The 14,761-nt window shown below is 45.2% G+C and overlaps 1 protein-coding gene across 2 annotated transcripts in view; it reads left to right on the plus strand.

Moving 5' to 3' along the window:
- Positions 1–8,555, plus strand: part of TMCO3 (transmembrane and coiled-coil domains 3) — a 51,909-nt gene extending 43,354 nt beyond the window's left edge. For both annotated transcript variants that reach the window (XM_053659955.1, XM_053659954.1), the window contains 3 exons: positions 2,498–2,577; positions 5,303–5,452; positions 7,246–8,555. In XM_053659955.1, the coding sequence (XP_053515930.1) occupies positions 2,498–2,577; positions 5,303–5,452; positions 7,246–7,359 (344 nt within the window). In that variant the 3' untranslated portion in view covers positions 7,360–8,555. The remainder of the gene's footprint in view (positions 1–2,497; positions 2,578–5,302; positions 5,453–7,245) is intronic.
- Positions 8,556–14,761: the final 6,206 nt, after the last annotated feature.

Genomic DNA, 14,761 nt, shown 5'->3' on the forward strand with positions numbered 1-14,761 from the left:
GCGGCAGCAGGACCACAGCCCCTGTCTGTTCCAGCACATCCCCTTGGACCTCCTGGTTTGAGCCTCCTTACTGCCTGGGCAGCCCATGCCCTCTGCACTGGCCAGCGGGTTCTATGTGAGCCCAGTAGGAGGCTGAGATCATGGAAAAGCAGATGCTAAGATTTAAGTGGAAACGTGAGAGAGGCCCTGGGTAGCCAAGGCAGTTCTCAAAGAGAACCACTAGGTGAGAAGGTTGTACTTGAAGTGAAATAAGATCATTCATGCGCAGCTTTGGGAATTAAATGTCTTGTGTCCAAGAGAGAGAGCTCTTGTGACAGATATTTGCCTCTTCCTCTTGGTCCCCTTCTCTGCTCATCACCTCCCCTCACCTATGTGTGTGTCTCTCTCTGTCCCTCTTCTCTCCTGCCCCTTCCTCTCCCTTCCTCCCCCCTCCACTGCTGGTAACACCCCTCAAAGTGCTAAATAAACTCTGCCAATTCTGATTCCTTGAACTTCCATTCCTGGTTGATGATTCACTTCTTTTCTGTCAGCTCTTTTCCAGACAAGGTCTAATAAAATTGACTGAATCGTCACCCTATTCTCACCACATTCAAGTCCTGTTTTCCATTCTTGAGACCCCTAGGTCACCCTGACTGGTGCGTGTCACTCCGCGTCCTGCCCGCTGGGTTTCATGGGATGTTTGCTTCTTAAAAAATGAAAATTCCTTAAGTATGTTATTTAAAAGGCATACTTGCTTTAGTATTTCTCAAATTAGGATTCTCGATTTATTAAGAACCATGCTTTCTAACAATAACCATCATACATGTTTTTGCTTTGGTTATTTACACTCAGTACTTCAAAACGAATTCAAGTTAATTGTCCTGCCAACTGAGAAATGTGTATACAATTAGGTTTTTATTCTCCGGCTGGTCAGGGACAGTTTTTTTGTCCCAGGTTTCTAAGCAGCAAGTTAATGGCATCGGTGGAAGAAGACACCTTGACTGTTCTGCATACGTAGACTTCAGTGACGTATCAATACGTGACAGGGTCCCTCTTTTTAACAAACATGCATTGACCCCCTGCCCTGTGCCAGTTCCTGTCAGAGCCACAGAGATGACCTGGACCTGGCTGCTGCTTTCAGGGCCCATTGGCTACAGTTGGTTCTGGGTGAGAAGAGAGGGTCCTGGGGTCACCGCCACCACCAAGTGGGTGCGTGGAGGGACTCGGGCTGTGCTCCTGAGGAGAGACCGCCTCCGAGAACATCGCAGCAAAGGGCAGTTTTCAGGCCCAGAGTGAGGGAGGGCTTTCCGTGCTGGAGGAGAGCACCGCTGGCTGTCGTTCTTAGAGGTGCCCTGGAGGGAGCTGCCACGTGGCAGGTGTTACCTGGAACCTTGCAGCCCCGGATCCTTGCTCACTGTTTTATCTGTGGGCCTCATGCATGTGCGCAGCGCCCGTGAGAGCAAGTGTCTGTTACCACAGGGTCTGCCTGGGCCAGGGACCCGCCTGTGTCCTGCTGTGTTCACTCACCACCCAAACCCACGACTGCGGGTGAGGGCGCTGAGGCAGAGAGAGGCCAGGAGGCATGCCAGTGTGCACAGCTGGTTGGTGGTAGACCTGCAATTTTAGCCCAGAACCTGTACTAGTTACTGTCGTTCTACCCCAAACAGACACGTGGTATTTCTCACAAGAATTAATGGTTTTAAGTAGGAAAACTAACACAGCTCGTTTGCCCTCCTGTCCAAGTTCTGCGTGGCAAAGACATCGTACCATGGATTTATCTCTGTTTTGTTACTGCCGCTCAGCACTGGCTCCAGTCTGTTTGGTGTCATCATTGCGCTGCCTGCAGCGTGCCACTCACTGCCAGGCGTCACGAGTGGGCGAGCAGCCTCCACCCTCAGAGCAGAAAGCCTCTGTCACCGGGCCTGTGTGCGGAGTGTCCCACTAGTGGTCCTGGGCCAGGCACTTGCTGTGGCCATGTGGGACTGAGTGATCACGCCCACTCCATGGTGCTGTTCATTTGGGGCACGAGAGCATGTTGGGGAGACCCAGCCAGACTCTGGAGTCAGCTAGCGACTGGGCTTCTCAGCCTTGAGGTGCAGACAGTCAGCTTTCCCCTCCTGTGGTGCACTTTCTTGTCCTCAGAGTCCATGAGCCATTTGCATCTTGGTCAGAATATTTTCATAAGGGAAATCAGATTTAGCAGCTGTTTGCTGTCACACTTCATAGAGTCCGGGGCGTGAAGTCTGGTGGGGGATCGTACGCAGCACCCTGGCCCATGGAGCCCCAGGCCCAGGCCACTTTCCCTGGAGCTGCTGGCTCAGGAGCTGTCCACAGCAAAGTCTCAGACAAGTGCTTAAGTGAACAGCAGTGTTGTTCTCACAGGAATTGCATCCTTCTGTTGCAGCAAGTGTGAGAAGCTTGAGTGTGACGAGACTTATCACTGAGGAGCAGGCGTGCATGTGTTGGGAGGTGGCCCGTGTGACCCTGAGAGAATGACCGTGTCTGTTCTTCCCGGCAGGCCTTCACGTGTTTCCCACCTTTGTGGTGTATGAGCTCACCATCCTCCTGGTCCTCACTTTGTCGGTGGTCGTCATGAAGGTATGGGTCCTTTCCGTGACTCGTGGTGGGTAAAGTTCATAGTGTTTTGGTTTTGCGTGTCGCACTGCACGTTACTCCCTCCTGAGCTGCACTTACTACCCCCGGCCGTGCTGAGTCTGCGAGCCCCCAGCCACACCATTTACCTGGTGCCCCGTCTCCTGGCACCCGGCACCGCCTGGCACAGGTCTGGGTTTAACTGCCTCAGCATTGAGTGTGTTTAAAATTGGGAGTTAAAAAGGTGGAATGGGAGAAACAGCGTTCTGGATTCTGCAGTGGTGTCCCTTCATTGTACTTTGACTTTAATGCCAAATGAGTCTGAAGAACCACAGAACCTTATTCTTGTGATGCCTGCCGACACACATTTTCACAGTTACTGAGGATTATGTTGCTAGTCTCCGGTTGTTGTTCTCTATGAGTGCAAATTATTGAGGTGCCTGTGTTAGCTTTTAATGGCTTACCCTGTTCTGTAGCTATCTGGCTTTGTGGACTATAAAAATTGACAAACTATTTCTACGTGAAGGAGCCAGAATCCCTGACAACTGTCTAGCTGCCCCACCAGCTCCTGGCTATTTATCCCTCTGGATACTGTTTACATGAGAGATGCACATTTTTCTCTCATTAAAGATAACATTTTCAAGGAATTCCGCCAGGATGGAGGCGTAGGTGGAAACACTGCTTCCTCGCACAACCAAATCTAAAAACAACAAAGTTTTAACAACAATAAACACAACCAAACCACAGAAAATTGAATAATACGGAGTCTGAAAACAACAAACTGCTCAGCTAAACCAGTGAGAGGGGCAAAGCCAGCAGCGGAGCAGGTGGGGCAAAAAAGATCCCCCAACCTGGGCAGCTCGCAGGCAGCTGAGGGCATGGAACCCAGATGCAGGGTAGCTACGGGTGGACCCAGGGAAGGCACAGCACAGCTCGCTGTCTGCGGTTGCGCATTTGTGTGCAGATAAACTAGTGAAGAGACGTGCATTGAGACAGACCAAGCAGGCCCAGCACAGGGCGGTGGGCTCGCACATTTGCGCTCAGATAAACAGGCGGGGCTAGCGGTGAGGACCACCACTGCTCCCTCTCTGACCCCGCCCCCCCCACAGCATTACAAACCAGCGACCTGGGTGGCCCCGCCCTGGTGAACACCTGAGGCACCTCTCCTCATACTAACAGGCACAAACAGATCAAAACATGGCTCAAGAACAACTCAGAGCCCCAGAGCCAATAAATCTAAGTGACCAAGAAATAGCCAACCTATCAGATGCACAGTTCAAAACACTGGTGATCAGGATGCTCACAGAACTGGTTGATTTTAGTCACAAATTAGAGGAACATATGAAGGCTAAACTAATTGAAATGAAGGGAAATGCACAGGAAACCAATAGTAATGGAAAGGAAACTGGGACTCAAATCAAGGGAGCAGACCAGAAGGAAGGAAAAAATGACCAAACAGAAAAATATGAAGAAACAAGAATTCAAAAAAAAAATGAGGAGAGGCTTAGGAACCTTCAGGACATCTTTAAATGTTCCAACATCTGAATTATAGGGGTACCAGAAGGGGAAGAGGAAGAGCGACAAGTGGAAAACTTATTCGAACAAATAATAAAGGAGAATTTCCCCAATCTGGCAAAGGAAATAGACTTCCAGGAAATCCAGGAAGCTCAGAGAGTCCCAAAGAAGTTGGACCCAAGAAGGAACACACCAAGGCACATCATAATTATGTTAGCCAAGATTCAAATGAAGGAGAGAATCCTAGAAGCATCAAGAGATAAGGGGACAGTCGCCTACAAAAGAGTCCCCATCAGACTGTCAGCTGATTTCTCAAAAGAGACCTTCCAGGCAAGAAGGGGCTGGAAAGAAGTATTCCAAGTCATGAAATCCAAAGACCTACAACCAAGATTGCTCTATCCAGCAAAGCTTTCATTTAGAATGGAAGGAAAGATAAAGTGCTTCTCAGATAAGGTCAAATTCAAGGAGTTCATCATCACCAAGCCCTTATTATATGAAATATTAAATGGACTTACCTAAGAAAAAAAGATAAAAAAGATGAACAGTGAAAGGACAGCAAACTCACAGTTATCAACAACCACACCTAAAACAAAAGCAAACTAAGAGGACAGCTAGATCAGGAGCAGAACCATAGAAATGAAGATCACATGGAGGGTTAGCAACAGGAGAGTGGGAGAAGGAGAAGGGGGGAGAAGGTACAGAAAATAAGTAGCATAGATGGTAGGTAGAAAATAGATAGGGGGAGGGCAAGAATAGTAGGGGAAATATAGAATCTAAAGAACTTGAGACACATGGTCATAATCTAAAGGGGGAATGGTGGGGGAAGGGTGTGCAGGGTGGAGGGGAATGAAGGGGGGAATAGAACAACTGTAATGGCATAATCAATAAAATTTAAAAAAAGAAAAAAATAACTACAAAAAATAAAGATAACATTTTCATTTAAACACTGTGACATTTAATGCTGTTAATTTAGTTTGAGAGGGAAAGCCTTATTTTCTGCAGGTGAACCTAAGCCCTTCATTTTGCCTTGGTGTTCTGTGTGGTTTTATTTCAGACATTCTGTGTTTATTTGGTGCCTTCTGCATAGAAGTGCCTCTCTGTATGTCCCCCCATGTGTTACTGGAGGGCTGTCCCAGTGTCTACATGTCCTCTCTGTTCTCTGTGGGCTTGGCTGTCGGGGCTCCGGTTAAGCAGTAACGTGGGGTTGCTCTTGCAGTTTGTTCTGGCAGCACTGGTCTTGTCGCTCCTCTTGCCGAAAACCAGTCAGTACATCAAGTGGATCGTGGCCGCAGGGCTGGCGCAGGTCAGCGAGTTCTCTTTCGTCCTGGGGAGCAGAGCGCGCAGAGCGGGCATCATCTCTCGGGAGGTGAGTGTCCACCCACTTCCTGTGAGTGTCCGCGATCAGGTAAACGCTCTGTCACTGTCCTGTTTCATGCTCCTCCTGCTGCTGTTTGAGCATCATGTGCCGTCGTGAGTGTGCAGTGAATGTGTTTGCTGTGTATGTGCAGTGGAGTATCTGTCTTCCTTCTGCTTTGCACTTACATTGTTCTGTGGTTTTCCCCATTTCTACTTCTTTTAACTTTATTGTTTGTCCTGTTTTAACTGACTGTGAACTAGAACTTGATGAGTATCATTTGATGACCTGTGCCTGTCACTAAATTTTTCTTTAAAGATTTTATTTATTTTTAGAGATGGGGAAGGGAAGGAGAAGAGAGGGAGAGAAACATCAATGTATGGTTGCCTCTCACATGTCCCCTACTGGGGACCTGGCTGCAGCCCAGGCATGTGCCCTGACTGGGAATCGAACCAGCAGCCCTTTGATTCACAGGTTGGCACTCAGTCCACTGAGCCATGCCAGCCAGGGCTGGTTGTTACTAAATTTGATATGAAGGGGATTTTGTGCTTGGCTGTGGCATGCAGGGTGTGGCTTTAAACTGAAGAAAGGACTCTCAGCCCCAAGGGTAAACATGCCAGTCTGTTGCTCTGCAATGTTAGAAGTTCAGTATTTAAAACCTGATTATTCTTCCAGGACAGGATAACTGAGTTGAGTACTAGCCTTGGATGATCTGAGGACAAATCGATGCTTTAATTAAGAAAAGCATTTGATAACTAAAAATTAGAGTGTCACTGTTTTGGTTAAAACAATATTAAAGGGAGCTTTTTGTTGTCAAATGTATAAAATGTTAGGTAATAGTATATAAATCTGAACTCCCTGCTTTGGAACTGTTGGTTCACTAGGAAATAGCACGTGTGCTGGAGTTAGAAAACTCTTCGTTCTTTGTGGGCTCGTAAGCTGTGTATTTCCTAGGGAAGAAGCAGTTGACCTCAGGATGTTTTTTAAATCATATATTTGTAGAAAAACAAGTTCCTGAATCGTAACTTCCTATAGCCCTCTTCTGCAATCTGTGCTTTGCTCTTGCCCCTTTCACTGTCTACGTGAGCACAGCTGAACTTCCGGGCCTGATCCCTGAAGCCAGGGCAGCGCTTTGCCCCTGTTCCCATTCCCCTCCACGTGGCAGGGACCACTGCGGGAGGGCCTCCTACTGCCATCCCTTATGGCATCCCTCCCTAAGTGGTGATGCTGTCAGTAAAGTCCACCCTGCCAAGTGGCACTTTGATACTACATTCTGCACACCCGCTCTCTAATAAATGTGCATTGAATGAATATAAAAGTTGTTATTGGTACATGTGAAATGCTGGTGAGCATTCAAAATTAAGTGCTTGTCTCCTGGTGTCCATCAGTGTCAGAAAGGTAAGTCTTGATATTAAAGAGCATGTAAAACAATGCTGAAGAATGGAATTTGTGCAGAGCTCCATCTGAGACCTGCTCTGAGGCTGTCCTCTCGCTTAAGTGACCCCAGGGGGTCAGTCTGACTGCCCAGTGAGCCCAAGTGGTGATGCTGGATTGCACGGACTCCAGTGTGCGTGTGAACCAGTGATGCAAAGATCTGATGGCAATTTCCAATGACAGTCAAATCTCAGTCCACCTCACACCCAGATGTCGAGGTACCTGTGTCTGTATGGGGTGCACCTAAGAGTATACCTGTAGTTTGAAGCGGACTAGTTATCCTGAGACAATAACCAGCCTTACTTGCAATGGAAGAAATGAGCATGTGCACCTGCTAAGCCTGAGATGACGCTTAATTTTACCTGTTGCAGGTGTACCTCCTCATCCTGAGTGTGACTACGCTTAGTCTTTTATTGGCCCCGGTGCTATGGAAAGCCGCAACTACCAAGTGTGTGCCACGACCAGACCGGCGGTCAAGTCTCTGAAGGCACCGAGATGAGCCACAACTCACAAAGCAAAACCCATGTGCAGGAAAGCGGACATGTCGGACAGTCCCACGACGGCCCTTTGGGGAGCAAAGTGTGCTGTGCGGCGGGGGTGTCTCGTTCATCCATCTCACAAACCGTTGCTGCCATGTTTCGGAACCCTCCAGTATAGTGCATTGCACCCACTCATCACATGCAGTATAAACGCAGCGCCGCATTTTACAGGTCGCCTTGACCGTTCTGCCTGGATGTGCCTTTTTTTCTGAAATTAATGTTAACTTTCTATGGTTATTTCATCAGTCCATGATTTTTTTGGTAAAAAAAAGTTAGAAAGCTTTTTTATTTATTGTACAATTTTAGTGTTGTTATCTGTTGGTCGATATTTGTTATTAAACATTTTTGTGATATGAAATTTTGATTCTTGCAATGAGTTTGGAAAATTACTTTTAATCCTTAAAGCCTATGTTTTCTAAAATGAGATAAATACCTTTTAAACGTCTATTTGTTTTTTATTGTAACAATTTTAAATAAAACACTTTCATGTCAATATTATTAGGTAAACAATTCTTTTAAAACAATTGGTTTTAAAATACATTTTTAATAAAGATTCTTTATGACAAGAATATAACTAAACTTATTGAAAATATTACATATTTTCAGTCCTCACCTGAGGACATGTTTATTGATCTTAGAGAGGGAAGGAGAGAGATGGAGAAAGAAAAAAGCATCCATGTGAGAAACAGATGGGTTGCCTCCCATCCACACCCTGACCAGGGGTCGAACCCGCAGCCTTTTAACGTACAGGCTGATGCTCAAAGTGGCTAAGCCACCCGGCCAAGGTGAAAAATATTTTAAGATTCATGTTCTACTAATCTTTATCAAATTTTTTTGTTAAGGTAATTTGTATACTACCATACTATTCTCCAAGAGACCAAATTAATTCAGTGCTACTTGCAAAGTCTAAGTCTTAACTTTCCATTCTAAAAGGGTATTTTTGTGATTATGTGCTCCATTTTAGAAAACCACACAGGTGAAGATCTGATCCTTACAAAGATTTCCCTAAGGGGGTACTTTAAGCCACAGTTTTCCTATAAATATTGGCTTTAAGAACCTAAAAATTTCATCAAAATACTTGGACAGACATGTTATATATAATTGTGTGTTGCTGATATAAATTGTGGATTGTAGTCATCTAAATTAAAACACTAAAATGAAGTTAATTACGTCTAATCTGAAGTGCCATTCCCTTCAAATCGCCGGTGTCCACACCCAGCAGTGTGCTGGGAGTTCTGGGCCCGGCCCGCTCATCGGGCGCTGCTTGGTCTCCCCGTCCCAGCTGTAGCTCAATGCACTGATGGCCTCTGGGACGCATTTTACTTTGTGCTGTATCTCCAGCACCCACAAAAGAGCCAGAAACTCATTACCTGCTGTTGAACTGAGTAAGACCCATTCCATGCGCTGACATCAAGTTTCCAACAAAACATAGAGTTCAGATTAGTCTGTGAGAATCAAGTAAATAAAGATACACACTTAATGACAAGAGGAAATGCCTTTAGAAGACTGCTGCCTGTGGAGACTGCTTCTTGGCGAGTCCTGGATCATCAGGACACCTTGAAGCCATGGGTACTTCCATTTTCATCCTCTGAGCCCACCCTCCCCTCTTCAGCCCCACCAGGTCCCACCCTCCTCCTCAGTCCCTACCTGGGGCCACCCTTTTTTTTCCACCCACCCAGGCCCACCCTCCTCCTGCCCCAGGACTTGGCCTTTTCACCTTTCACTGACCAGTGTCTTCCTCTGCACCTCTCTGTGTCTTAAGTGTCTGTGAACTTGCACCAGTCTGCCCCATACTGAACTCACAAAGCCCTCTCACAACCCTGGTCTCACTCTCCCCTCCTGGTCCAGACTTGCTGAAGGCTCACAGCACTCATCTCCATCCCTTCAAACCCCTGCACCTGGATGCTGCAAACTACCCACCCACCTCCCAGGTAGCAGCACCAGATCTGTTTGAACCATCCCCCCACCCCACAGGCCTGCCTCCTGGCATCTTCTCCCCTGTGCTTGTGTGTTGTGCGACTGTGTGGCTAGAATGGGCAGGGGGACTCCTATTACAGATATATCTGCCAGAAGGAAAATGTGCTTGCTGACCAGCCCGTGAGTGACATCATCACCTTGAATTTAAAAATTGTCGCTCAAAGGTAAGAGCTCATTCCCACGAGATGGACTTGCTTGGAGAATTGAGCTTCTAATCCTGGGAATTCTGATGGCAGGTTGGGAGAAGGATGCATTGGCCACCTCAGCACCAACAAAAACCTAAGTGATACTGGCTTACTGTGAGTGCCTTGTGCCAGGCGTCCCCCAAGCCCTTCATCTGGGTGGTCGGGTGCTGCAGCTGCAGCTCTAACCTGAAACGTTCACAACCACCCACACCCCCAGCTCTCCCCGCCACAAGTCCCCACACATGTCACTCATGCTTCCACCTATGGGCACCCATGTGTGGTGTCCCTTGTCTTAACGGGTCTGTGAATCCCATCTCCTAAACTTCTGACAGGCAGGGCCACCCTCTTCCTTGGTGTCCTAAAGCTTTGCTCAGGGTGCAGAGAGCAGGCTTGCGATGCACCAGCTCCCTCAGTTCACACAGCTTAAAGCATCACAATATGTGCACTAGGGAATTTTATTTGGGCCTAAAGGAACAAGAAAGGAGAATGTCAAATGCCAGATAACTACATAATCACACAGTAAAAAATTAAGATGTGTCAGCTATTATAGCAAATCTTTCAAGTGAGGTCAGTTAAGAAATTTGCCTTAGTTTGTTTAAGCAACAGATTTAAAATCAAACATTAATGCATTTTATATGCAAAGCAGAGGTGAGGCATGTGTAGAAGTGAAGACAGTTACAGCCTCTAGGAACACATGGTCTGGTGTAGCGGACAGACGAATGAATGGTGCAGAAGAGGCTCAGACGTCAAAACCGGGTAGATTGGCAGAGCCAGGGAGCAGGCAGGAGGAATTAAGTACTGACTGTGGTCTGCGAGGCCTCTCAGGAGGGGCATACAAGCCAGACTTGCCCGTGGTTAGAGGTCAGTGCAGAAGTGTGCAGGAAGGTCGTTCCCGACAATACCCTGGCCTGAGAGGAATCGTGGCCCTGCAGGGCTGAAGCTCAGCTGTTCAGGGAGACAGGTAAGAGAAATGAACAGAGCAGAGGGCCCAGAGGGCCCCTGGAGACGAGTCTGCCCAGAGCACTGCTGCACGGTGTGACAGGCGGTGCAGGTGAAGCCCAGTCAAGGACAGCAGCGGTGCTGCAGGACGCATCCCCGGAGGGTGAGGGTTCTTCGGAGACTGAGCATGGAGATAACAACTGCATCTGCTTTGGACACAGCAGTTCCCACACTGAAGACACGGAGGTGAGGCACAGACTCAGGCCCGCCTCCAGCAATAAATGTGGGAGCCTCACCAGAGCCAGGTGTGAGTTTAGTGGGAGTGTCGTCCCAGGTGAGGCTGAGACCCCACAGGCCACACACAGATGGCTCTTCCAGAAGACAAGATGCGGCAGGTATTTCAGAAGCATGCAGGTGAGGCTGATGAAGAGGCGAGGCAGGGGAACGGGTTCTGCAGGATGGTGACTGCTCCAGTATCTTGGACTTTGGACATCCTGTTCCCAGAACTCCTTGGATATCACTCTGATGTTCAGTCCTCAGCTGGCAGCACAGATGTCAAAATGCTTCTGAAATGTCATCGCTCACAGTCCAGACAGCGTACCCCTGTTGTCCTGCCCAACATGGTGGCTGTCACCCTGCCCAATATGGTGGCTGTCGCCTCTGACTCCTGGGCTGATACCCTGCCTTTGGAACCTGGTAGAGGCAGAGCCCCAGGTCCATACTCTCTCTACCTGTGACCTTGCTGTGTGGCCTTTGGGTATGACATGCACACTCCAGGAATTGTGAGTAAAAACTAATTTCCTAAAATCCCTGGTTGGTTTCTGCAGAATTACATCCTGTGACCATAGTAAGACCACAAGGTCCAGTCCAGCCCCAACATTGATCCTGACGGGAGAAATTTGGTGGTGGTATGAGTATGGTAGGCTTAGAGGAGTGCCTTGGGCATTCCTCACTGAGAGAATCCCTGTCACAGGCCGTAGACACCATCTGCCAAAACTCACACAGGAAGAAACAGACTGTCTGAATAGGCCTCTATGTGTTAAAGAAATTGAATCAAGAATAAATAACCTAGCAAAATAGAAAGCACAGGGCTCATAGAGGTTCACTGGTGAATTCTACCAAACATTAGAGGAAGAAATTACACTAAAAACTACAATAGGCTAAAGAAGCAAAATCACATGACTATATCAATAGATACAGAAAAAGCATATTACAAAATTCAACTAATTCATGATTTTAAAAATGTCAGCAAACTAGCAACAGAAGGGAATTTCCTCAACTTGATAAAGAACAACTACAAAAACATACAGCTAACATCACACTTCATGGTGAGAAACTCAAAGCTTTCCTGTTAAAATCAGGAACAAGGTAAGAATGTCCTCTCTCACCACTCCTTTTAAACATTATACTGTAAGTCATAGCTAATGCAATAAGACAAAAAAAGGAAATACAAGGTACAAAATTAGTAAAAAGGAAATAAAACTATCATTGTTTGTTTGCAGATGAAATGACTGTCCATGTAGAAAGTCCCAAAGAATTGCCAAAAAAAGGTAAACCCTGGAACTGGTGATTATAGTAAGGTTTCAGGATTAGTAAGAAGGTTAATATACAAAGTCAATTGCCTTGGACAGTGTGACTCACTTGATTGAACCATCATCCTATAACCAAAGGGTTTTAGGTCCAATTCCAAATCAGGGTACATACCCAGGTTGCAGGTACATACCCTGGTCCTGGTGCCTTTAAGTCAATTGCTTACCTCTGTACCAGCATTAAAAACTGGAATTTGAAATAAAAACCACAATATTATTTACATTAGTACCCCTAGCATGAAATCCTTAAATAGAAACCCAACAAAATATGTATAAGATCTACATGAGGAAAACTAAAAAGCTGTGATGAAAGATATCAAAGAAAAACTGAATAAATGAAGAGACAGTCCATGTTCATGAATAGGAAGCCTCACACATCATGTCAAGATGACAGTTCTCAACTTGATCTGTAGATTCAGTGCAATTGCAATTAAAATCTCAGCAAAAGATTGTGCAGATATTAACAAACTGATTCTAAAGTTTATATGGAGCGACAAAATATGCAGAATAGCCAATACAATATTAAAGGAGAAAAACAGTCAGAGGAGTGATACTATTCAACTTCAAGACCTACTATAAAGCTACAGTAATCAAGATGATATGGCATTGTAAAGAGAATAGGCAAATAGACCAATGGAACAGAATAGAGAACTTATCAATGGAACTTATCTTTGACAAATGAGCAAAGGCAGTACAATAGAGAAAAGATAGTGTTTTCAGCAAATGGTGTTGGAACAGCTGGATAGCCACATGCAGAAAGATGAAGCTAAGTATAGCCCTTATACTTTTCACAAAAATTAAATAATCACAGACCTAAAAATAAAGTGCAAAACTGGAAAACTCCTAGAAGATAACAGAGTAAAATGTAGACAACCTTCTGTTTAGATACAACACCAAAGGCACAATCCATGAAAAAATAATTGGTAATCTGGACTTCGTTGAATTAAAAGCTGCTCTGCCAAAGACATTGTTGAAGAATCAGAAGACAAGCAAAGACTGGGAGACAATATTTGTAAAAGACATATCTGATAAAGGGTTATTATCTAAAATATGCAAAAAATACTTAAAGCTTAACAAGAGAATAGACAACAGCCCAATTAAAAAATGGGCAAAAGAACTATACAGATGCCTCACTAAAGAAGATATACAAATAACAAATAAGCATATAAAAAGATGCTCCACATCAGATGCCATAAGGAAACCGAAATTCAAACAATAATGATACCACCAAACTCCTATCACAATGGTGGAAATCCAAAATTCTGCCATTGCCAAGTGCTGGTGAAGATGTGGGCCAGTGGGACGAACTCTCATTTATTGTTGGTGGGAATGGAAAATGGTACAGCCACTTGGGGAGGCTGTCTGGCTGTAGTGGATAAAACTAAATGTGCTCTTACCATACAACCTGGTGATCACGCTCCTTGACAGTTACACAAATGAGTTGAAAACTTACGTCCACACAAAAACCAGCACATGGGTGTTTATAGCAATTTTGTTTGTAATTGTCAAAACTTGGAAGCAACTAAGATGTCCTTTAGTAGATGAATGGATAAGTGAACTGTTGTACCTCTAGACAATTGAATGTTACTCATTGTTAAACAGAAATGAGCTAACAAGCCATGAAAAGATGTGGGAGAAAGTTAAATGCATATTACCATGTGAAAGACGCCAATCTGGAAAGACGACGCACTGTATGATTCCAAGTGTATGACATTCTAGAAAAGGCAAAACTGTGAAGACCACAAAAAGATAAGTAGTTGCTAGAAGTTAGTGGGAAGGGAGAATGAAGAGGTGGGGGACAGGATTTTTTAGGGCAGTAAAACTGTTCTGTATGATACTACAGTGGTGGATATATGCCATTTCACATCCGTCAAAACCACAGAATGTGCAACACCAAGAGTGAACCCCAAAGTCAACTATGGGCTTTGGGTAATAGTGATGTGTCAGTGTAAACACAATGATTGTGTTTTTGGTTTCTAACTCCACTTTTATTTCTTGCATGACTTGAAAGACAAATGTTATGGAGTAAATAATGTATAAATATGTAAATGGATTAAACTCCCTATCAAAAGACAGACTGGCAGAATGGATAAAAAGCAGGATCCAACTATATGCTGTCTACAAAAGACTCACCCTTGATCTGAGGACACACACAAGTTGAAAGTAAGAGAATGGAAATAGATTTTATATGCAGTTAGTAACCAAAAGAGAAGAAAGTGGTTATACTAATATCAGACAAAAATAGACTTTAAGTTAAAAAAAAGTGTTACAAGAGGCAAAGAAGGACATTATATAATGATAATATAATGTCCTTTGTCTTTTGTAGCAACAATAAAAGGGTGAATTCACCAAGAAGATAGAATAACTGTACATAGATTTGATTGTTGAACAGCATGGCTTTGAACAGCACAGGTCCACTTATTTGTGGGGTTTTTTTGCTTGACTGTAGTTCACTTGACCTGCACAGTTCAAACCCATATTGTTCAAGGCTCGGCTCCATAGCTGGGAATCCTCACACACTGTAGAAGGTTGACTCATGTCATATGTGGATTTTTGACTGTGCTTGTGATCCACACCTCTAACCCCCATGCTGGTCAAGGGTCAACTGTATTCACTAAATTAAACATCAGAGCTTCTAAACAAATGAAGCAAATGGAA

The sequence above is a fragment of the Artibeus jamaicensis genome, unplaced genomic scaffold (genome assembly GCF_021234435.1).
Source record: "Artibeus jamaicensis isolate MK-2021 breed Jamaican fruit bat unplaced genomic scaffold, CSHL_Jam_final scaffold_833, whole genome shotgun sequence".
In the NCBI taxonomy this organism is placed as follows: Eukaryota; Metazoa; Chordata; class Mammalia; order Chiroptera; family Phyllostomidae; genus Artibeus; species Artibeus jamaicensis.